This window comes from Diabrotica undecimpunctata, chromosome 9 (genome assembly GCF_040954645.1).
Source record: "Diabrotica undecimpunctata isolate CICGRU chromosome 9, icDiaUnde3, whole genome shotgun sequence".
NCBI classification, from domain to species: domain Eukaryota; kingdom Metazoa; phylum Arthropoda; class Insecta; order Coleoptera; family Chrysomelidae; genus Diabrotica; species Diabrotica undecimpunctata.
In genome coordinates this window covers 128,087,048-128,112,714 of record NC_092811.1, presented here as the reverse complement: position 1 = coordinate 128,112,714, position 25,667 = coordinate 128,087,048, and the positions used below count along the sequence as shown (strand labels likewise).

Here is a 25,667-nt window from a genome sequence, read left to right as displayed (position 1 = left end):
AATAGGTCAATTTGAAGCATTTACGTTTTGAAAATAAGAAGTTGTTAAAACAAAGGAAAATACATTACAGATACTTTTCATACTTATTTTTGAGTGCGACTCTTTTGAACTCTCTTGAATTTTCCTAAAATATGTGAATCAAGCTAAATTTATTGAGCATACAAAACGTTTAAACAATTGGATTACATTGGTTAGGATTATTAAGTCAGTCTTAGATTGCATAACTTGATCTGACGAGATTCTTTTTTTATATTTTACCAAAAACCGTCGTGTGATATTAATTGTTATCAGATAACTGTGCATCCTCCTTCTTACGGTACCATCTTCACTGAAGATGGGGGACAATTTCAGCGAAGTAATTTCTATTTTATTCAGCTCGCAACAATGAAACTAGTCCAGTCTCTTATGTTTACGTCTTCCCAGTCCCCTTTTGCCTTCTTCCCTTCTGTAATTAATTTCAAAACCTTTGCTCGACCGTTTCTGACAACATGACCAATATAAGAAGGTTTTCTCATTGTATGTTAGACATTAACTCTACATATTTCTTTATTGAGCCTTTGAAGAACCTCCTCATTGTCTTAAAGTGTTTACCTTGAGCGTGCAAGTTTCACAGACATATAAGAAAACCGAGCAATCATAGTAGTGAACGAAACGTAAGTTCATAATTATTGCACGTCTTATTTATATTCTCTACTAAAGACCTTCTGATGTTCTTGTCAACAGCACAGGATCGTCTAAATAAAATATGTTGGCGTTAACGATTATTCCTTCTTCTCTTTTGATAGAACTTCCTGGCAAATGTATTCGGCAAATGTATTCACTATAGACGTTAATCAGTAATGGAGACAGTATACATCCCCGTCTCATACTTGGACTTTACCTGAAACGTTAAAACATATCACATTTGTACACTAAAACTAAAGATCCTCTAACAACCAAGGAAAGTTGTAAAGTAATGTATCAAATACCTTGCTCAGACCTTGATAAGGTTTATATAGGAGAAACTTCTCGTACATTACACAGCCGAATCATTTCTCACAAAAGTGTTATAAACACAAACAAATCACAAGCTTGTGCATATAAATATTGGTTGATCTCGTATCGAAGAAACCTAAATTTATTTCTTATTCTTATTGTTCTCAATGAATTTAGGTTGAAGGGTATATATATTTTGCTGTTATTTTTGTATTACCACTGCACACGATTGGCTTCAAGCTTTTTTATATAATATAAAAATTGTCAAAACGTTTTATATCATAAATGTTGATATATCTCTTTTATTACTTACATACTTTCAAATATGCGTTACAATTACAACTATATTAAAAATTAACACCTTCAATGTTTAACGGATAATCCAATAATGATGTAAAATAGACAGACATACGTTTGGTGAAGATATGTTGACACATTTACTTGAGTTGGTCCCGGATCTAACGTATAGATGGCGCTAACGACAAATACAAATATGATTTGGAAATTAACAAGCTTCAAACGTCATCTGTCATCTGTTGAGATGACGACATTTTAAAAATTTTTAAAACAGTGGAAAAATACTTAATTGGTTCATTCATATCATTAGTTTCATTCACACTATTATCCTTCATCTATGTGTTTCATATCCATGTTTTAAATAGTATGATAATCATCCTTCATCTTCTCAAATTAGCATGCCAAATCCATTGCACTGACCTAATTTTCCTTATGTTTGGACTGCAGCTTACTTTCGTTAATTGTGTGCTAAGCATGCTTATTATTTTTCGCCATTCTCAATTTAGATCACATGAAAACATGAAGAGAAACATGCAAATTAATTGACAAAGCAATTGTTTATAATATATTACTTTCAAATTGTGAAATGTTGCTTTTATTATTATAATAAAAATAATCAAGTACTTGCCTCGCATGCCGGTGGTCCGGAGTTCGAATCCTACCGCCGGCAAGAACAACTAGACATTTTTAAAAATGTCTATAGGCCCCAGGTCGACTCAGCCTGAATAAAATGAGTACCTTGGGTAAAACCAGGGGTAATAATAGGCGGTTGAAGCGTAGCACTGGCCATGATACCTTCCTTGTATACCGTATGCCCTAGATATAGCAGACTACCCTGCTATACTCCCAAATCCGCGAGCGGTATAAAACGGGAGACTATTATTAATATTATTAAATAATTAAAACAATTAATTTAAAATGATTGGAAAAAGAATGACAGTCTTCCATAGATACAATAACTTCAATGAACAATCAAAATCGCTTATATGAAGGAAGAAAAAGAAGATTTTTGTTGACTGATGGTGCACACACAACAGTACACAATAATTTGGGGGTTCAGATGCTCACAACTCCTATAAAATTTTTAGGCAGTGCACAGATTTAGTTAAAAGGTTATTGGTGGATTCACTACAACATTGCCCAAAGAATTGGAAACTTAATTAAAGGAGTATGTTTTAGATCTGGAAGACCGACTATTTGGCATGACGAAGAAAAACATTTGTGAAATGGCCTACGATCTTGCGAAGAGGAATGGTATTAAACACAGGTTTTCTAAAAACAAAAAGTCAGCTGGAACGGCTTGGTTTAGAGACTTTCTAAAGAGATATCCAGAGATTTCTTTTAGAACTCCTTAAGCGACCTCAGCTGCTAAAGCGAGAAGGTTTTAATAAAGAGGCGTCGCTAAGTTTTTTTTCTTTTAGATGAAACACAAAATAAAAATAGCATTAAGTTGTCCAAATTTTTAGCACAAAAAGGGCGGAAACAGGTTGGTTTTCTAACAAGCGCTGAAAGGGGACAAAATGTCACCGTTGTTCTCTGTATATATGCTACGTGTCAATTCATCCCTCCAGCAAGAATATTCCCTCGAAAACGAAGGAATGAGTTATTATTTCAAGGCGCTCCATATGGAACACTTTTTCTTTACAGCGAATCTGGATACATGAAATCTGACGTCTTCATTCTGTTGTTAAAGCATATTCAACAACATACACAGTGATTAATTGAAAATAGAGTCCTATTATTGCTTGATGGTCATTAAAGCCACGAGTCTATCGAAGCTATAAAATGCTGTAGAGAAAATAGCATTATAATTCTGTCGTTTCCTCCACATTGCACCCACGAGATGCAGCCATTGGTTGTAGCAGTATTTTCACCTGTAATGACACATATTAATAACGAAGTTATTTTATGGCCTAAAAGAAACCCTGGAATAGTCGTAATTCTGTATAATATAGCTAGATTGCTTGAAAAATCATATTCCTATAATGGATCGACCTATAATGGAAAATGAAACCGTTGATCCCATCCGTGAACAAAGAACTCATTCTCCACAAAGAGATACTTCTTCGCTTCCAAGTACTTTACATATAAGGAAAAGTGGACAATCTTCAGATTATATCAGCCTTTTTGGAAACAGTCCGGGGATTATCGGAAAATAAAACTCTGTTCATTGACTGCAGCTTGAAATCCGGAAGTTATTGCTTCAATCCATAAAGTCGATATTACAAGCTCTGCAGTTCGTACTTCAATCCCAATTTCCGAAGTTAGCACATCAGAACAGAATGGTGGCGTTAAAAGGAATGAAATTCCATCATCACTGGAGGATACTTTTGTAACTCTATAAGATATATCTCCACTACCTCAGGCACTTCACAAAAAAAAAGCAAAACAAAACAAAAACACCCAAGTCAACTTCACAAGCAGCTAGAAAAGCTGTAAACAGAAAGGTGTTTGGAAAAAACACAAGAAAATAAGAGATTTGACGATATTTTGCTCGGAATTATTCAGTAAATCGCAGGCGAAGGAGGTTCGATTAAGTGCAATTTGTGCAATAAATGGTGTCATTTACTGTGTGCAGGTCTAACCAGTCTGGATCAAGGCGGTAGAGATAACGGTCTATAGAAGGCTCATGACACAACTGGACCGAACAAGTCTGTTGCGAGTGGCATGCACCTACAGGACTGTGTCTGCGGTAGCCTTGTGGACCATCATTAGATGTGTTCCGTAGCATGTTTTGGCGGTGGAAAGAAAAGGCTCTATAAGAAAAGAGGCCCAAACCTTATTATGGCCGAGAGAAGACAGGAAAGGGAAAGGTCAATTGAAAGATGGCAAGAAGAATAAAATAACACAGAGGATATGGCACAGTGGACGAAAATGCTGATCCTGAACATAAGAGATTTGGTGGACTGTGGCCATAGGCGACTGGATTATTTCCTGACGCAGGTGCTCACAGGACACGGGTGTTTTAGAGCCTCTTCTTCTTCTTAAAGTGCCTATCCGTTCCGGACGTTGGCGATCATCACGGCTATCTTCACTTTGCTTATTGCAGCGCGGAACAGTTCAGTGGTAGTCGTGTTATACCACTTTCGCAAATTTTGAAGCCAGGAAATGCGTCTTCTTCCCGGTCCTCTCTTACCATTTACTTTCCCTTGGAGAATCAGCTGGAGAAGGCCGTAACGTTCTTGATTTCTCATTACATGACCTAGATATTCCAACTTTTTAGTTTTGACGGTCATGAGAATTTCACATTCACATTTTAGAGCCTACCTCTCTAGATTCGGAAAGGTTGACACACATACGATGTTAGATTGTAACAGATGGATAGTAGAAAGGAACAGAATGGAAAGAGAGACAGGTGTGAATTTCGTTACAGTGAGAGAAATGATTGAAAATAAATCAGGTTGGACTATCATACACAACATATCCGTGCATTGATTAAGAAAAAAGAAGAGGAAGAAAGATAGCTGGCAAAGGTAAGAGTGAAAGATGCTGGAAGTTGAAAGCTAAAAAAGTGGATCAGACTCTATAAGTTAGAATGCGTAAGTCAGACTGTGGGGAAGTAGGAAATGCCCGTCTGGGAGTGATGCCATACTAGGAGCGATGAGGGTCTTCTACGCGCTACCTGGAACAAAACAGGGAGCCTCCTTGCTGATGAATGGAGTGTGGATGTGTATGAATGGAGAATTAATGAATGAAGGTAGTGCTTCGGAAGTGATGCCGGCCTTACAGCGGCCATTCCGCTTCCGGATCGCTGGATGACAGAGGAGGGTCTGGTTTAGCAGGTAGGCGTTCGGCGTAGATTCGGCGACGAAAGGGCATACCTCGGGAACTATCGCCGGGAGTACGAAGAAGTAATCTTTCACTACGGTCAGTCAGGCGACGTCCTGGACTAAGATGTCTCTTGAAGATTCCAGACCCCCCTCTATAAAGACAAAAAAAAGGACTAACTGAAAAGCAGAAATTGTATATTGTGCAGTAACTGTTCAGTGAAACTTCTTGAAATTTTTATTGCTGAATACATGTGATATTTTCCCTATTACGAGAAATTTACGTTTTATGTGCATTTTTAGAAAAGTTATTATTGATTATCAAAAAATCGACTGTTGAAGCTATTTTTGCAATAATTAAGCAACGAATTAACAAAAATAACTTTACAAACTCCCATCTTTAAGTCTTTTCAGTAAAATAGTGTCACCTTTCCACATAATTTAACGGCCTTCGCCTGTAGTATTTAAAATCAAATAGCGATCTTAAAGCGATCATAGTGAAGTTAGCCGGTCAACCTATTAATATAAATCTAATCCAAGTTTACGCACCCACATCTGATAAACCGGAAACTGAAGTTTTAGATTTCTATAAAGACATAAAGGAAGCATTAAAAGTCACAAAGAAAAACGATATCAACATCATAATGGGCGATTTTAATGCCAAAGTCGGTAGGGGTAGATGTGGTAATGCGGTCAGTGATTTAGGTCTCGATAACAAAAATTATCGAGGAGAGTTACTAATTGAATTTTGTAATGACCACGATTTCGTCATATCCAATACGTGGTATCAACTCCCACCAAGAAGATTGTATACATGACGAGCACCAGGAGATCGTCCAGGTCATATGATATGAAATTAAATTGATTACATCTTGATAAACAAAAGATTCCGCAACTATATAAAGAGAGTGGCCGCTTACCCTGGTGCGGACATTTCGTCTGACCACAACCTCCTAATCGCGAATGTAAGGCTTCGATTAGCAAAGGTTAAAAAGCCTTTTAATAAAAAATACATAAACACTAGAGAATTAATACAGTAAGCACATCAACGAGAACTTAAGAAACATACAAGGAAATTGCATAGAGGAAACCTATGAGAAAATAAAAATAGTTATAGTCGAGATTGACGAAGTAGTTGCAACTAAATTAAAAAGAAATAACAAAAACGAGTGGATAACGGAGATACTTGATCTAATGGAGCAACGCAGACAGTACAAAATACATCAGAATTAACAGGAATACAAGGAAATCCAACGTACGATAAGGGCAAGAATTAAAAACGCAAAGAAAAGCTGGATGAAAGAACGTTGTGAAGAATTGAAATCACTACAAGAAAAGGGAGACAGCTTCGGACTACATAAAAAGGTCAAAGAAATTTCGAGTATATACAAGAAACACCATGAGACTCGCCTGAAGAATGATCAAGGAAACTACGTTCATACCCGGGAAGAACTAGCTAAAATCTGGGCGAACTATGCTTCGTCCCTCTTTGCGGATAATAGACCGAATCTGCCAACTAATAACTTACCCACGGAAAATTTATTCGCGCCGAGGTGGAGTACGCTATAAAAGTAGCAAAACTAGGCAAGGCCCCTGAACCGGATGGAATTACTACGGAAGCCATAAAACTGTTGGAAGATGATAACATCGACATGCTGGTAACAATTTTGAATGTCATATATAACACCGGCCACATTCCAACGAATTGGCTTTATTCAACCTTTATAATGATCACTAAATCACAAAGAACGACATAATGCAAAGACCACAGACTTATAAGTTTAATGAGCCATTTGCTTAAGGTGTTTCTTCGCATCCTTTACACAAGAATGTTCAGAAAGCTGGAAGATCTAAGCGGTGAGACACAATTTGGTTTCAAGAGCGGACTGCGTACACGTGAAGCAGCTTTCTGCTTGAATACGCTTGTACAAAACTGCATGAATCAACGAAATGATATAGTCATAACATTCCTCGAATATGAAAAAGCGTTTGACACCGAAAAACATGACGCAATGATAAAAATGCTACACCACGCTAACATTGACGAGAAAGATATAAGAGTTATTCAGAATCTTTTGATTGGAATCAAAAAGCACGAGTGAGACTGAACAAATCGACCAACACAGAAGAATTTGAAATTTTAAGAGGGGTGTGACAGGGGTGTATTTTGTCTCGTATGCTCTTCAATCTCTATGTGGAGAACATTTTTGCAGAGGTACTGGAAGGCTGTGAGTGTGGAATAAAGGTAAACGGGTTCCCGATAAATAACATTCGTTACGCCGACGACACCGCGATAATAACAGACAACGAACATGATATGCAGTTGATGTTAAATAAAATAAACACCGTAGGAAAAATATATGACTTGAAGATAAATGCTGGAAAAACTAAATGCATGGCAATAAGAAAAAACGCACTTTTAAGAATACAACTGCAAGTAGATAATGCTTAAATCGATCAAGTGAAAACATTTAAATACTTGGGAATGATGATGAATGACCAATGGGATCCTCAACGAGAAATAAAATGCCGTACCGAACAAACAAGACAAGCTTTTATGAAATGTAAACCGCTACTATGTAACCGCAATCATTCCTTCAATCTCCGCTACAGGATGGTTAAATGATATGTACGGTTCATATTGTTATATGGCATGGAAACATGGACGTTAAGAGTACCTTCCATCAATAAATTGGAGGCCTTCGAAATGTGGACGTTGCGAAGAATGTTCCGTATACCATGGACAGATAGGGTGAGAAACGAGGAAGTCTTAAGAAAGGCAAATACTGAAAGAGAACTACTCAATTTGATCAAGGTATGAAAAATTGGATACCTCGGCCATATTCTGAGAGGAAAAAAAATACGCAATTCCTCAACTAATCATCCAGGGAAATATTAAAGGCAAGAGAGGAGTAGGTCGGAAAAAATGTCGTGGCTACGGAACATCAAGAACTGGACAGGCATAAATAACAATTGCATGCCGCAAAAGACAGACGTCTGACCTTAAGATAATTCACCAACGCACTATAGGTGCACGCACGGTACTATAAGAAGAAAAGCGATCTTAAATTGTTTATATATTGTTTATAAGTAAAAAAATGACGTTTAATCTTTTGCATATTTTATTTATTACATATTGTTATCATCAAATTTCTCAAAAACATTTGTTAGATACCTGTATCAAAGAGTGTCACGAAAAATGCTTTTTATTTGCTAATTTCTTAGGTCTATATACCATGCGGTCCATATGTATGCAATAAATTCATTTTTAGCGTTATTATGTACTATCTGAAAAAAACCTGAAACAGGTCGATTTTTATTCTTAAATTGACAATATACAGTATGAAAATATTATCCCCTTCCAACACCTCCTTTGAATTATAACCACCCCTCGAAAATTTTAAATAACAAAGGGGGTCGTGTGGCACCTTGTTAGAAAGGGATTTTAGTCTTCTGTTCAGCAATATAAAGTTTTTTTGAGTTTGTGCAATCATATCTGAGAAAATTTATTTTTACAATTAAATTAAATGTTCAACTTTATTCACTTCTTGACAATAACCGAGGCGATTTTGGAATTCTCGTACAACATTTTGTATGACCTCGGGGGTTATTTTGTTAGTTTCTTACGTTATCCAAACTTTTAAATCAGCAGTATTGCCTGGTCTATTAAAATATACTTTAGAAATAATCAGGTATTTTCGTATCTGTTCTGCTAAACATTAAGGAAAAAACTTTGAAAATAATAAAATATTAGTCAAAATCACATAAATTCACGGCCATCGTCTAACTTGTTAAACTGTTTGTTCGGGCTGTTAGGCCGTTGTCTTACGAGATTAGTTCTCAACGTTCCGCCAACACTAGGGGCATCTTCTGGAGATGTTACTGCTTCGCTTGTCCTGAAGCTGGCCTGAAACTGTCAGTTTCAGGACAAGCGAAGCAGTAACATCTCCAGAAGATGCCAACCCCTAGTTTTGGCGAAACGTCGAGAACTAATCTCGTAAGACAACGGCCTAACAGCCCGAACAAATAGTTTAACACGTTACTCAAAAGGAGGTTTGTGAAATGTTTAATAATAAATACCCATGTCAATAAGTTTCGCAGTCTACAGTTAGAAAAATTGAAAATAGTTTCGTTATACTGGACATGTAAAAAATATTGAAAAACCAGGTAGAAATGTTAAATTTACTGATGAAGAAAAGTTAGATATACTTCTAGAGATTGAGGAAAATCCTCATAAGACAACTCGAAAACTGGCCGCCGTCAATGATGTAAGTAAATCATTTATTTTGAGAGTTTTGCATAAAGAAAAATACCACCCTTACAAAGTTCAGTTGGTTCAGGAGTTAAATGAAGATGATCCCGATAAAAGGCAAGAATTCTGTGAAATGATGATGGGCAGAACGAACGCAGATTTGCAGTTCATAAACAAAATAGTTTTTTCTGATGAAGCAACGTTTCATTTAAACGGAACGGTTAACAAACTCAGAGAAAATCCTCACTGGGGCTGGTATCATTAACAATAAAATTATTGGTCCTTATTTTTTTGAGGGCACAGTTGATGGTGAGGTTTATCTAGATTTTTTGATTAACTTTTTAGTGCCTACATTACGAAGATTTTTTCCTGATGTCAATCATCCAAATGAGATAGATCAATTTATTTAATACCAACAACACAGAGCTGTTCCGCATTTTGCACGTATAGTTAGAACTTATTTAAACGAGGTTTTTCCCAATAGGTGGATTGGAAGACGTGGAACGATCGAATGGCCTTCTAGATCCCCGATTTGACTCCTCTCGATTACTTCTTATGGGGTTATTTAAAATCTAAAGTATATTTTAATAGACGAAACAGTATCGCTGATTTAAAAGTTGGGATAACGGAAGAAATTAACAAAATAACCCCCGAGGTCGTACAAAATGTTGTGTGATAATTCCAAAATCGCCTCGGCTATTGTCAAGAACTGAATGGTGGTTATTTTGAACATTTAATTTAATTGAAAATTACATTGAAAAATACATTCTAAATATTATGTGACATTATTATCTTCATTCAACCTAAAGTTTTGTGATAGAGACATTATCAAAATTTTACATCTTAAAAATCAATTTTCTCAGTTATGATTGCACCAAACTTAAAAAAATTTATATTTCTGAACAGAGGACTAAAATTCCTTTTTAATAAGGTGTCACACGACCCCTTTGTTATTTAAAATTTTCGAGGGGGTGCTTATAATTCAAAGGGGGTGAAATTTTTTTAGATAGTACATAATAACGCCAAAAATGAATTTATTCCATATATATGGACCGCATGGTATAATCATCTGTATGTAATTTTTGTATATATACTAAAAAAAGCAGTCTATTGTTGTGATATTTTATTTTTCCATTCCAAAAAATCTTTTATCCTTCTATTAAAACTTCTGACTTTGAATGTTTTAGAAACGAAACAGGGCAAACCTGCACCGCCAACGGGGGACTCTCAGCCTACGATACTATGGCAGTGTAACCTGTAAAAAAGGAAATCGTCGACTAATTCATTATTGAAGATCATCTTTCGTTCAATTTTGCTGTTCAGATAACCGAAATAATTTATTACTACTTTTTTCCCGTAGCGACAAAAGGATATTACTAATGACTTATTGATTTTTTCGGCAAGAAATACTCACGGAAAAAATTTCGAGACTGATTGTTCATGATTTCCATAATAAGCACAAATGTCGAGTGTTTTTTAGTTGATTGTCATTGTGAGTATTTATTGCAGACTTTTTTTTATTAAATTGATCATATTGTAGATTGACGTGGAAGTAACACGACGATTTTTGGTACGGGACATGCTAGAAAAAAGCACGTGGAATTAACTAATGATCTCCATTTGTTGTAGTATTGTTTTGAGAAAAATTTACATTTTCAAAGAAAAAATATCTTAAATCAATTCCACCCCGTATAAAAAAATTGGACGCTTGTTACTTCAGCTGGACGTTTCAATTATTTTGTACCAAATGTTATTATTAAGTTGCGTTAGGGCCGATGGAGCCGCTAATACGAATACGTACACATTTTGCCAATATTTTGGTGATTGAAAGAATCTCATTTTTGTACAGAGTGGCTCAATGTGTCATGTGATATTTTGTGGTTTGTGAAAGGATGGACGTTTATTTTTTCGGTCTACAGGTGGTGCCAAAATTCGAAAATGCTGAATCATCACAAATCAATCATGAAAGCGGGCTTGCTAGACGGTAAGTAAGAGGTTTTAGGAGGAGAAATACATTATTTGTAGAAATATACTATTTCACAGAGTAAATTAATGAATAACAGCAATTTTACAAATTAATATATTCTACGGGGATAATTCCCCGTCAACAAAGTTGGTTAGGCCTCCCTGTTTGGCCTAAAAGTTTACAGGCTTACTCTATACTATAAAATATGGTTATTTACGCAATTTCAACCTTCTAGGTTTAAAATAGCAGTCTATATGGGTAATTCAATTTTTTCCAAGAATTTTTTCCCCCTTATGTTACGACTTTTTCTTGCATAGCAGGCTCCAGATGTTTTAAAAAATATCTGAAAATACGTTTTCAATGTAAAATTGTTCGCTAAATATGATATCGGTGTTAAAATTAGCCTAACTATCAAGGAAAATTCGGAAAATTTGAAAAATCCTCTTTATCTTAAACAAATCATATCTCAAAAGTTGTTAAGCAGAGTTGTTGCAGAGAATGAAATGGTATTACATTCACTTAAATGGCCAAATTCCCAATTTTTCCGAAATTGTACGCCTTTTTGACAGTTTTCTGTAAATTTTCATTATTTTGTCATCCCAAATCCCATTCTGAAAACAGATTTGGATTCCCCACAGTAAGCCGTTGAGTATCTACGTTATTTAAAATTTTCCTATTCACAAATAATTTTAAATCAATAATTGAATCGCAATCAATAATCGAAAAAAAAGTTTTGAGAGTTTATCTGAACTTTTTCACTAAAATTGAAGTTTGTAGTTAATAGATTACCCCTAATGTAAGAATTTATCACACTCAAAAGCATTCTAAATCGTTATAAACTCTTTAAATAAACATTTTTAAAATAGACTTGGTTTGTTTCAGTAATGAAATGTCAACTTTCAAAACAAAAATATTTATTACTAAACAATTTTAATATCATACAGGTTATTTTGTGACTTCCTTGGATTTTTTCTTAGTTGATAATGTTTAAATAATATATTCATAAAATGGTTTGAACGTTTTCTCCACTCATTGAAGCAGTGTGGTCAAATTTTCTTTTTTGGCCTCTATTATATGCCTTTTGAGTTGGCAGTTTAACTGTGACATTGCTTGTTTTTGGAATGGAAACATTGAAGGTACTCCATATCCCACCATTAATCTATTCCAGTGGCGCACCGAGGGGGGGTTTTGGGGGGTTAAACCCCCCCCCCCAGGACCCTATTCCGACACTAGTACTTACACATTTTAAGGACTCAAAATGGAGGTAACACCATAAAAAAAATTTGGTGACCAACCAAACCCCCCCCAGAGGAAAATTCTAGGTGCGCTACTGATGTATTTACTAGCTCGAATACATTACACCTCCATTACTTCTATTAATACTTTTAGATATAATTATATCCTGTTCATTTTTTGTTGTCATACCTTAAAAATTACCAAAAATATTATATTTTTATTGTCTTATTTGCACCGAGGTCCTATTTGCTTTGCTCCCAGTTTGGCTATTACAGTTAGGCTAATTTTAACACCGGGATCATGTTCAGCGGAAAATTTTACATCGAAAACGTATTTTTGGATATTTTTTGAGCATCTAGACCCACTATGCAAGAAAAAGTGATAAAATACGGTCAAAAATATTTTCTTGGAATTACCTATATAGATCTCCATTATGAACCTAAAAAGTTGAAATTTGGTACATCAATATTTTTTTATGGTATATCATACGCCTGTAAAATTTAAGCCAAATCGAGAGGGGTCCCCTGACCAATTTTGCATAGTTGACGTGGGTAAGTAGGTTATGGTATATACACACATACATCCTGAATGCTTGGTCTCTTCCTCAATTCATCTCCAGTTTTTTCTTTCTTTAAGTTTTGCAGCTATCGATTCCTTGGTTACTTCTCCTTTTTACCTATTTCATTATTTCGTACAAAATTTTTCCCTGTGTTCTCCCCGGTAACATTATACAATTCACAGCTAACTTAACGACTTCACAAACTCACTTCACCATCAGCTCACCAGTCTCTACATCTTTCGATGTATTTTTTCTTTCATAAATTCGGAGGGGGCCCATCTGCGTTTGTCTTCACCAGGTTGCAGTAGCGAAGATGATGATGAAAGCTGATATTATCAAAGTCTCGTATAAGTTCATCTTAATTTCCCTGAACATCTTTATATTAGCAAAAGATGCCTCGTGTTACAAAGTTATCCTCAATTTTTTTATTGCTACGTGAAGAGCCATGTTCAAATATAGTTTATATTATTATGTACACGTAAATTTTCCATCATAATTGAGGCTTCCTTAATACATTTCTCCATATGTCTTCACCTGGGGCTTTCTTCTCCTTCTTCTTTTGCTAGGTCCACGTCTATGTTGACTGGATCATGTTAAACAATATTTGCGATTCTTATGATCAACTACCTCACCTTCTCTTAAAATAGGAACTATTCTTTTATTCTCAATTTTCGCTATATCTTGGTTCCAGTTCTTTCACCGTTTTTCCGCCCATGGTACTATGTCCTGAATATCGCAATGTATCTTTTTCTTTGTATCAGCTCTCGTTTGCTGCTTTGTTTTCAATGCCAGATGTTTCGTTCTTCATATTATGACTTAATATTATGTTAAAGTACCTGTAACAGTTGTTTCTTTCTTTATTTGAATGGCTCTTCCTCAGTAAAAGTCAGTGAATGCGCTCCTAAATATCAAAATTACAAACCTACCTGGTTTGTGATTTTAACTTTGCAATCTTTGCAACTTTAATCTCTAGTTTGCATCCTGTTGGTTCCTTGGATACGTCATTTCATTTTAGCTGTTAATGTTAACGTATTCTCTATCTGATTGAATTAATATGTAGTATCTGTATCTTATCTCTACCATTTGCCATTAGTATCGCATCAACTCCGTAGAAGCTTCTGCTTTCTATTTTTTACCCATTCAATCCTCTCTCTATTATTTTGTTCATTACCGAATTGAGTAGCAATGAATTTAAACTGTTACCTTGTCGTATTCTTGTATCTGTTAGTATGTATTCACTTGTTTTTCCGTCAGTTTTTATTTTGGAGCCCCACGTTGGGCACCAATGTGTAACTAATCAGATTTACTAAATCAAGCAGTTAAGTTTTCCTATAATCTTTTTCATTTTTTAGTATACAATTTTTTCTTTAAGTGGCCTTGTTTCGTCGCTAAGTCTTTGTTGAACGCTTTTCTTAAATCCACAAAGCATATGAAGGCGGGACTGTTTTATCCAATCGTCATTTTCTTCTTTCACTTATTCCTTTCATTTAATTCTTCTATTATTTTGTAAAAGTCTTTTTTATTTCAAAACCTGTATCTACTATAGTAATTATTGAATATGTTTGAAAATAATGATCTACCAGTTGTGTTATTTTATTAAAACTCATATTTTCGAATCCCCAAATCACTTATTTACTTTCTAGCAAATTGCGCAGGGTCAAATCATACTGTAGGCTTTTTTATGATTAGCTTATCGTTAGGTTTTTGCTTATAAGTTGTTTTTTGTTCTTTGAATAGTTTGTAGCAGAGTTGGCGATATGATTTAGTTATTTTATACTACAGGAAACGTTGATCACTGCACAAAACAGATGTAAGTTTTACTCGGTACCTTTCCTAATGGTGTTTCAACTTCATCTCAACTAAACGCATTAACTGCCTGGAAAGAGCGATTTAAAAATTTATTTTAAGATATAGCGTTGTATTTTTGTGGAGTAACACTTTTATCTAACGTAGTCGTTTCAATTTTTCTTGTAGTTATTCATCATAAATGTTAAAAGGTTGTGCGTCGCCATCTTGTAATTATACAAATATGCTGTGGCAAAAATTATATAGAGCTAAGATGGGAGCCAAATCGACAGTTTCCATTTTCCAGTCCATATAGCTATTTTTATCGTTCTTTGCATTGATATTGTATGAACTGTCAGATTTCTTCCATCTGCAAAGTGGATTTTACACAGTTCGATAAACATTGACTAAAATTAATTTAGATAAAACACATTTATCTAGATATTTCTTATCAGAACGTTCAAAAAGTCTCAGAAGATTCTTATTCTATTGGCTGACAAATTGGCTGACTGGTCTTTTAAACCTTCAAAGATTTCGATTCCATTTAAGACACTTTCAACCTTAATTGCTTATATAAGAGCTCAGCAATAAGAACTAAATTGTTCACTATATTCAAAAAGAAGAACAGTTCTCTCAACAAGAACGAAAAATATACAGATACAATATTCAATCCAAGCTATATTTCTCAATTAATTCTACCTAGACAGATATTTGCAGGTAATATGAGCAAGTAACTTCTGGGATTCGCCTTATACTGATACAAAACTCATGCTAAAACCCTAGTTTGTGTCCATTAGTACTGTCTCAACCACATTATTCGCCTTTTACAAGAACCAATCAAAGTGTATCTTCATAAACCTGCGCAACTGTCTAAAATCCATTTTGTGTTATTTTTTCCTTAGATAAATCAAAGTTAAGAGGATTTAATTTGCAAAATTTACGAATATATCAATGTGTTTAATTAATTAATGCATGTAAAGTAGTAGTTGTTCGATATAGGTACTCAAGAGTTATATAAAAAGAGATAGCAGATATTATCATTTAAAAACTAAATTAACCTTATTATCGACTCAAAATATGCGGTCTTTACTCATATGTAAACATCTGTATTAAATGATCTTTAACTCATATAAACTGTAGTACAGAAAGACGAAAAAGGTGGAAATATTGTCTGAAAAACATTTTATGCATAATCATAGTCCAATCCTCACTCTACCAGTTAATGTATCAAAGATTCAGTGAGTTTTTGTTGCTATTAATTAGGTCATTACTTATTAAGTCCTTATTTTACTCTGTCCCAAGCATTACATAAGTTTTTATTGAAGTCATTTGTCACTTTTCAGTTGTCATTTAATACCTACCCACTCACTCATCAACTGTCACCTTAATGATGACGTAAGTCCGATTGATTTGCGCGTTGAACTAACAAATCTCACAATTGTTTTTTATAAAAGGGGCCATTTTATTCTTTACCGCTTTGGGTGTACATGGGTGACACTTTTCTTTCTTTCTGTATGGTTGCGCAGTATAATTGAGCTGATACACACACAAATGAGTAAGGACTCAAATATAACTATCCAAATGCTTGTATTTCATTCAGTAAATATAAGGTATCAGTAGATTTAGTCGTAATCTAAACAGTTTTACCAGTCTCATGGCATTTTGGACTCGAGTTTTTATTTACAGGACCACTATAACGTTTATACTTGCTTATTTATAACAAATTTTATACCTGTTAATTATTATAGTAGAGGGCTCGTTAGTTTCGAGTATCTTTGATTATTTTTCTCTTAGATTGTTTTCTGTAGGTACGATACAGACCGTTCAGAATAGTGAAACACTAAAGAAGTGTTTGTGTACTTGAAATTTACTAGCCTTTAGACTACCGCGATGATCCTATTTAGTAATTTACGAATCCACTTTTTTGTAATCTATATTTCAAGTTCCTACATAGTTTGCAAATTTAGCTAACATAGATCTGCTGTACATTTTAGTTATTTGTCATTTTTTATCCAACCTAGTCAACCAGTTCGATTAGTTTACTAACTCCTTCGTAAAAAAGTGGCAAATAATAGTTTCTTTTTGTGATAATGCATTAATAATGGTTTAAAATGCCATTTCGTAAGTGTATTGTAAGTGTGCTATATATCCACTAGATGTAAGTGATAAAATATTGGTAATGGATCGAAAATCTATGTCAGATAATTATTTTTGAGATTAAGAGACCAATCGTGGTCTAAAACAGCTCTTTACCACGTTTGTATCAATGTCTATTATGGCGTATTGCCTTAGAAACTGTTTTACTTATTTGTTGAAACAATTTTTCATCTATGTAGATGTTAGGCACACAGGTAAAAGCAGACTGCGCATTTGTCGTCTGCTATCAAAAGGGGAGGATGTGATATGTGCGAAATAGTGGTAAATAACATGTTTCTGATGTTACAGCTAGTTATTATAATTCAAAAAGAAAATATAGCAAGTTTATTTAAATTAATCAAAGTAGTATATAATTTCTAATGTAGATCGTCGAACCATAACCAAAAAATACCAATTTAAGATAACTTATAATAATACTCTATGCTCTTATTGATTTCGGTATAATCAATATATACTAATCTTTTGTATACAATTTTCCCATTTAAACTTTATATTATTATTATTAATTTCATTTGGATTGTAGCGTTAAGAAGATTTTGAGTGTGTTTTATACAAGTTTGCCATTTTTACACTCTTAATTTCTAAATGCTTGTATACCAAAGTTTTGGTTAAATATACATAATTATAACTAATTGCAGGTGTTTTATTTATTTTTCTTTGTCGGCAATGTCATCATGAAGCATCTAAACAGGTCTAAATTTATATAAAAACTAATAATTCTTAACTTTTTTCTTAATGTTCCAACCTCTGTGTTTTGGTTGCGTAGACACGACCATTATGAGTTTCTAAAATGATTGTATTGTAGAGGCGCTTTTGACAGCCTGTCAAATCAGTTCACTAAATGAAACCATACTCATTGTACCATGAAGTGAAACAGAATACATTGATATAAATTTCATCTTTGCAGACATCGTTCCATTTTACTACACTAGTATCAAAACATTTTATCCATCTTAAAACAGGCACTAAATATGCAAACAACATCCAAGGATTATGGAGAAAAGTGAGATCCACTATTTTCATATTTACTATATCTGATCAAACGGTACTTTAAGAGAAAATTTCCTACCTCTCCAAACACTCTTTCTTTCTTACAAGATTTGCTTCAGGTAGTTTATTTGATTTTTTCCTCGGATATCTGACCCTAAGTAATATTTTACAAGATACCGTTGGCGGTACTGAAGTGGTGCCATCTTTTAGACAAAATCTGAATTAAATTTAGTTTGATAAATATTACCTTAGAGGGTATATATCTTCTGTTTTGTTTTGCCTAGATTTGGGCATATTTTCAGTAATTTTAAAGGTACATAAGGTTCTAATAGGTCTGGTCTGATTTTGTGGAAAATAAAAAACGTTTTATAATAAAACAATTTATTTTGCTAAATATATATATAAAGTTTTATACAAATTTCATACAATAAATTAAAGAAAGTAAAGATGTATGTTGTAGTTGAAGAAGGACCTTTTTATAGCCTTTAAGGCAACAGTAATCCCCTGATGATATTTATAAAACATACAGAAACACTACATATACTTCAACCCAATAGATGACTGCTAGCTTTGTACTATAGTCTTACCAACACCCTAAGTTGAGTACTCTTCCACAGAGTGGTACATATCTGGCGTGTTTATGTACGGGAAAATTGGACAATGACAGTCAGTCTTTTATAGAGTCCATCACATAATTGCTTATTTTATAGATAAGCCAATGACGAAGATTTATTAAAAAGTATGTAAAAGAACCAAAAAGAAAGCCCTTCAAATTTACTTGAATGACAGTAAAATAGTCTGGACAAAGCATACTATCTGTAAGCTACGACAGATAAAAGGAAGAATAAATAAAAAATACAAAACAAAAAAGAGATTCCTTATTTATAGTTTAATTATTATTACTAGATGGCGGTCAACAAAATGATCCTAAAGAAAAGTTATTGATAGAATCTAGTAAAAATTGAAATACACACTTTAGGCAGAGAACAACCGAACACATGTGTGTTCGATTATTCTATGCTTTAGGTGCTATTTTCACAAGTAGGGAAACCCGGAGTGGAAGGGGGTACCGGGGCAGAATGGGAAACCGACGTGATATTACCTACAAACGACATAGACGCGGGGTGATGTATTGTAAATTTCTTTCAAAAGGTGGCATAATTAATCATTTTCATTGCCTTGACGCTGATGAGTTTGAAACTTAACCCGGCCAGTCAGCAATCTTACACTTTTGGCCAAGAAACACATAAACGCTCAATACTCCACAAGGAGGGATATAACTATAGAGAGAGGGAGATACGCATGAAGCACCTTCTTTCAGTCCTCCTACTGATGAAATCTAAGTGTGCAATACTTACCTTAAGTAGCGATCTATTTTTTGGCCCTTTACCTATCACATTAAAAGACACTGAACTGATTTGAAAGTTTATTAAACAAACGACAACTCTTATAGTGTATAAAAAGTAGTTTAAATCTTTACAATTATAAAGTGAAAACATCTTCTATTTACAAACAAATTGGCAAGAATACTGATGTTTGCAAATCTTTTACAAATATTGTAAATTCATTTTCAAGATGCCAAAGAATATAAAACGAATCAATGTACAGACTAAATATTTTTTTCTCACCATTTATAATAAGTACAAAATAAAAATAAATATGTATGTACGAAAAAGTACTTAAGTAGGTATGTTAAGTTTATTTTTAAGTTTGTCGTAGATATACGAGAGGTGTCACAAGCTTTTACTGATTGTGTTCCTTTAGTGATTTATTCAAGTTATTTTTATAATTTGTTCATTCCCCAACAATAAGCATTTTGTACACAATAAGGTAGCAGCGTTTTAGAGCTAAGAAACATTCCGCATAAAATAATTCCATTATAAAGTCATTGTACACTGAGGCGAAATGCAGCGTGACACACAATGGAGTCAACAGCGACGAATTTGATATACTTAATGGAGTCAGACAGCGATGCGTGCTGTCTCCGTTTCTTTTTAACATAGCAGTAGACTATGTTCTCTCCAAACTAGACTCCGACACAAGAGAACATCAGAGTAGAACATCAAATAAAGTAAAGAAAGTGGGGTTGGATCGGTCACACACTTAGAAAAAATAATTCCAGTATTGCAAAGATTGCCCTAGAGTGAAATCCCCAAGGTAGAAGAAAAGGAGGTCGCCCAGTACAAACTTGGAGAAGATCTATCATAAACGAGATAAGAGGTCAAGGAAAGTCTGGGAATGAGGTGAAGGCCTTAGCGCAAAATAGGCGCGTTTTCACTGAAGCTCTATGCTCCACTTATCAGTTCAAGAACCTTGATTATATATATATATTCGTACATAGCACAGTTTATATACAGTCACTAAAATAAGGAAGGTATTTAAAGAGAGTAGACAGAAGAAAAATGTGGAAAGAAACTTAACCTAAAAAATTACATAGTACAGGTATATTTATTGAGGTATTAAAGATTAATGGACAAATATATAGAGACACATACAGAAAAGTTAGAGCGGTATAATATTACACCGAAAAGGGATGTCTTTTATAGTCCCTTTAAAAAATTCCCCAACCTCATATACTTGACCGATTTTAATTTTTCAAATTGGGTTTGAACGCCTATTTGGTGTTCTACACGTAGAATAAACAGGGATTTACAAAACAATAAATTTTCCATGTCGTAAAGGTCGTATAAAGGATAAAGACAAACAGAATGATGATTTTATAGAAATGCCTCAATTAGAGTAACAGAACCAGTTCGAATACGACATGGAGGTAAAGTCAGGACGACAAAATGTCTTCAACGTTACGCTTGAAGGAACGTAATAGAAAATTCTTAGGCGTAAGAGAATAAGTGGTAAAACTGATAATGGAGACGACATGATGACAGATGGAATAAGCAGTTAATATAGCGACAACAAAACAATACAAATGAAAAAATGAAGTGAGTAGTTCAAGTAAAGTATATATCCAAAAATATCTAGAATAAGATACTCTTTATCGAATTAACCCGACAACCAACGACGTATACATCTTCAGGGATTAAAACACCTCGTAAAAACTTACGACAACCCCGTATCAATATTTTAAAAAGCTCATAGCAAAACTCCTGATCTTGAAAACAAATGTATTTAAGTATTTCCTTTACAATTAAGTAACTTACCATTTACATATTCTATAGAAATAATTCGTAACATCACATTAAGTTGTTTCTTGATTCTTTCAAGGCTTAAATTTAATAGTAAAAAATATTAAGTCTATAAAATATAAAAAAAAACTATAGAACATTACCAAAAATGTTCTTGAAAATCTATCGGGAGTTTTTTGTACAACTTTTTCCCGATAGTAAATTGTATAATCAAATCGCGCTATTTTTTTATTGTAAATGAGTCCAATGACAAGATTATTTATTGTTTACTACGTATACTATTTATAAAAACGTCAAGCAAAAATATAGAACAACATTTTTTACAAATAACTAGATAGTCAGATTAATTTGGCGATATATCACTGGGTTTGGCCATAATATAGTCTAGTACCACTTCAATTGACATACAACATTATTTTCTGATTAAAAACTCTTTCAATAATGAGCAATTTGATCAAATTTATCAAAACAAAATTTAAATTTTTTTATGAGACTTTACTAAATTTTTTATAAATGGCAACGACAGATTTACAGGCGACAATGTATTTACAGATAATGATCAAATTGTTAGAGCCGTCCGGCGTCCGTTCAATCCGTCCGGAATTAAAGTTTCTTTCTAATAATGCTCAATTTGAAAACATTTGTACAAACAAAATTAGCGCAACAGCGCTTTTAAATGTATACATGGCGTGATCAAATTGTTAGAGCCCAATGGTAAAATTGTTTGCTCCAAAACACAGAGACGCAGGCGGTCTGTGAGACCGTTGATGATAAATATCGGCTATATTTTAAGAGCTCGCGCTCGCTTGCACACCGGCAAGCTTATTGTTCCTGATATCTTCAAGGTACCTCTTAGGTATCGCATAGACAGCGACATAATATTTACTCTTTTTGAGTTATCATTGCTTTTGATCTGAGAGACCGGTGTTAGATTTTGTGTTACTGATATTGGAGTGTAACAAATTCAAGTCGGTTCTACATAATATACAGAAAGTTATGCCAAGAAGGATGTTTTTATAGAAAATCTTGGAAATCGACTCCTTGAAAGTCACGTGAAAAACTGTCGAACTTTTCCAAGAGTTCCGAGAACAACAAAATTGAGAATAAATGAGATTTATAATATTTCCGACAATGGGCAAGCTCCAAGGCATTATACATTTGGTGGATGTTTTTACTGTTCATCAAACAAAAACAAGAAAACAAGATTCAGCTGCCATAAATGTAAAACATTCATATGTCTGGAGTTCTTGACCGAAATGAACACCAATAACCGGGTACATTTGTACAGAATGGGTGGAAAATATTAAAAAATTTCAACAAGAACAATTCCATGTTACTTCCTAGGACTTTGCAAATTTTAGATAATTTTATATTAACATGTTAATTCTAGTATTCAGAAAAAATGTATTTTTTGTTTTTCCTTTTTTCAAAATACTGGTAAATGTTATTTTAAAAATACATACATGCCACAATTTTGGCATGTCGGTCTCTGAGACCCGTGTCATTTTCTATGTACAATTAAAACATGTTATCTCCGGAAGCTTAAACAATAAATGGGGCTGCCAAGAAGAAGAACGAGTTAAGTATGGCTAGAAATGCTTATGGTTGACTAGTGGAATCTGGTCGCTTAAAATAAGATTGTTAAATCGTGTAGAACCGATCGAAATGCGATCTATAAGTCGACCATATTGAGAAGAGTTTCTAGGAAGAGTTGATATCCACTGAGAGATACTGAACGTTGAAGAGCAGCGAAATACCTAACCATATTTGAGGGGACAGCCAATATTTCTTGAATATTATGATAATAGACAAAATTCGATAAAGGTCGATGAGGACTAGGTGGCAAATAACACCCATGGTTCCAAGGCGTAAAAAACGGGTGCGAAATACTGATGGAAAAACAGCTGAAGGCAAAAATTAAACTTTTTGATATCGTTTGTTCATATAAAACTGTAGAAAGAAGTTGACAGATGTTATAAAATACTGGTTCATATGTTAGTTCTAATATTCAAGGGACCATCTGTACCTCAAACCTATTTTATCGCAAATTAAAGGCGTGCAAATTGAACAAACCCATAAAAATATGATCAGAAGAAAAGAAAAAGATTTTTAGAACTATGAAGCCTCTTCAATACTATCTGCCAATGATCGGAGCACGATTTTCGTTTGTACAGACATAGATGCATTATTTGGCACGAGCTTAGATCTTTGACAGCGAGCGTTACAGAAGTAGTATAATTCCCAAAGGATTTAAAAGTTAAATCCATGGAAATGTTATCTTGACCAGCACCTCACTTCCTATATGTAGTTGACGAAATGTAAAACAAAAATAATTGATTGATATACGTCTTGAACCTTATCACTGCGAACTAAAATCCATCGAATTATAAAGTAAAGTAGTAGTTATAAAAAACTATTTAGGCGAACCATTTAGATAACATGCTCACCCACTGTAACTTAAATTAACAACAAAAATGAATATTACTTTTGGTACTGTCAGTAACCATATTTTTGGACCATTAAAAATATTGTGACACCTTTTAGATGCAGGCAGTTTAAACTTGACAATGCCAGATGACAAAAGACCGACGACAGATGACTGATGACAAATTAATGATGACAGACGACATATGACGTTTAGTGATCTGCCACCTGTCATTTTAGCCAATTAAAGTGATCCTAGACTACGAGTAATTAAAAAACTAGCACGATTAAGTTAACATTTGCAACTTAATTATTGATAAGTTAAGACATTCTATTTTGTTTTGTAAAAATTGTTTTTAAGCTAAACCGGCATCCCGCGACATGCTGGCAAATATCGAATTCTCATTGGCCAGTAAATGTGTAGGACTGTCGAATTCTGCTATCCTGCCTTTATCTAGAACGATGACGCGATCTGAATCCATGATCGTGTTTAATCTGTGTGCAATGGTAAGTACTGTACATTCTTTGAACTCAGTTCTGATTGTCTTTTGAATGAGATCGTCTGTTTCTAAATCTACTGCAGCTGTGGCTTCGTCCAAAATGAGAATTTTCGTTTTTCGTAGTAGAGCCCTGGCGAGGCAAATTAACTGTCTTTGGCCGACTGAAAGATTCTCGCCGCCTTCGGTTACTTCGTGATTAAGACCAGCCGGTAGTCCTGAAATAATTAAATAAAGTATAATGGGACAACTACAACTGCAATTACTAAACTTACAGTTTCTTACAAAAACGGAAAATATATAAAGCTACTAACAAACGACAAAAACAGACGGGAGGAAGTACCGCTGGAAACGGCAAAAGAAAATTTCTGTTCGCGACGGATAACTAACAAAAGAATAGCCACCAAACGTGCAGCTGGTGGTGAAAATGTAAAGAAAAGAAAAAGAGTACGAAATAAAAAAAAAAACGGCCGCAAACACAGATAAAAGCACAAAAACAAAGAAATTTAAGCACCTAAAGATACTAAACTTAGGCAAATATATTAAGAACAAGAGCCAAAACAAAAAGCGGTGTATACAAACTTAAATGTGGCCACTGCCAAAAACTTACATCGGTCAAACTGGTAGAACTTTTATCAAACGTATAGCAGAACATAAAAGGGCTTTCAATAATAGATTTCACCTTTTAGGCCACAATCATTCTTTTAATGACGAATTTCAAATTCTTCACATTCAAAATAAAGGCCTGAAGCTATCTTTATTAGAATCAATGAAAATCAACAAATTAAAAAATACAGATATAATACTGAATGACCAACTTGAGACAAACAGTTCTCTCCTCCTCAACTTATTTAGTTAAAGACTATAAAGTGTAAACCCATACCAAAAATAGATCAATTGAGAAAAGCTCTCTGGCCGAAACAGCTGTAGTGATAATAATTTAAAATAAATGTTGTGGACGTGTTGAAAATAAAAGTTTTTAATGTTTTATTGTCAGATATTTAACTTCCACAGAAAGCTACTTCGAATGTCACTAAGACCAAAGAAAACACACCAATTAAGGGAGAGAAACTCGACAAACCTTGTACAAAGAGTAAAAAAAGTGCTAGGTAAAATAATCCGCAGCAAGTAAAAAAATTCTTCGAGGTGGGAAGTACCCCATAATAAGAAACTGTATTATAAAATAGTAATATCAAGATGGTTGATGCTTTGGAAGAAGAATACACATTGCTAAAGAGTCGAAGGGGAAAGGAGAAAACGAAATAACTAAGTAAGGGATGCAAATTGTAGCGAAAGGGGATAAAAATTATCGACAAACTTGAAGATATCCATGGGGAGACTAAGTTTGGGAACTACAAATGATATTGTAGAAAGCCAACTGACAAAAGTTGAGAACATTATTCTCAAATAGATCACTTTACGACAATAAAATAAGATATAGGTGAATGTGAGGATAATAATTAGTGACACTGTAAGCTAACAAATTGAGTTACTTTTGTCGGACATTGAAGTAAGATGCAAAACGAAGCAAAACATTGGAGAGAACAATAAAAGATCACATGGTGAATGTTAAAAACTGAAAATGGCAGTCCATTGTCCTGTAACAAATACCTTCACAG

General features: G+C 34.1%; 2 protein-coding genes and 1 long non-coding RNA gene across 18 annotated transcripts in view; 2 read left to right on the top strand and 1 right to left on the bottom strand.

Moving 5' to 3' along the window:
* Dscam1 (Down syndrome cell adhesion molecule 1) overlaps positions 1-17,626 on the top strand; it is a 501,009-nt gene extending 483,383 nt beyond the window's left edge. For all 5 annotated transcript variants that reach the window (XM_072545256.1, XM_072545254.1, XM_072545251.1 and 2 more), the window contains one exon: positions 10,479-17,626. In XM_072545256.1, coding sequence (XP_072401357.1) covers positions 10,479-10,545 — 67 coding nt within the window. In that variant the 3' untranslated portion in view covers positions 10,546-17,626. The remainder of the gene's footprint in view (positions 1-10,478) is intronic.
* A 728-nt stretch (positions 17,627-18,354) lies between these two features.
* On the top strand, positions 18,355-19,801 carry LOC140451439 (uncharacterized). The gene is made up of 2 exons (XR_011952046.1): positions 18,355-18,963; positions 19,011-19,801. It is a non-coding gene; the product is annotated as an uncharacterized lncRNA (long non-coding RNA).
* Positions 19,398-25,667, bottom strand: part of MRP (Multidrug-Resistance like Protein 1) — a 197,852-nt gene continuing 191,582 nt past the window's right edge. For all 12 annotated transcript variants that reach the window (XM_072545236.1, XM_072545239.1, XM_072545240.1 and 9 more), the window contains one exon: positions 19,398-24,266. In XM_072545236.1, the coding sequence (XP_072401337.1) occupies positions 23,908-24,266 (359 nt within the window). In that variant the 3' untranslated portion in view covers positions 19,398-23,907. The remainder of the gene's footprint in view (positions 24,267-25,667) is intronic.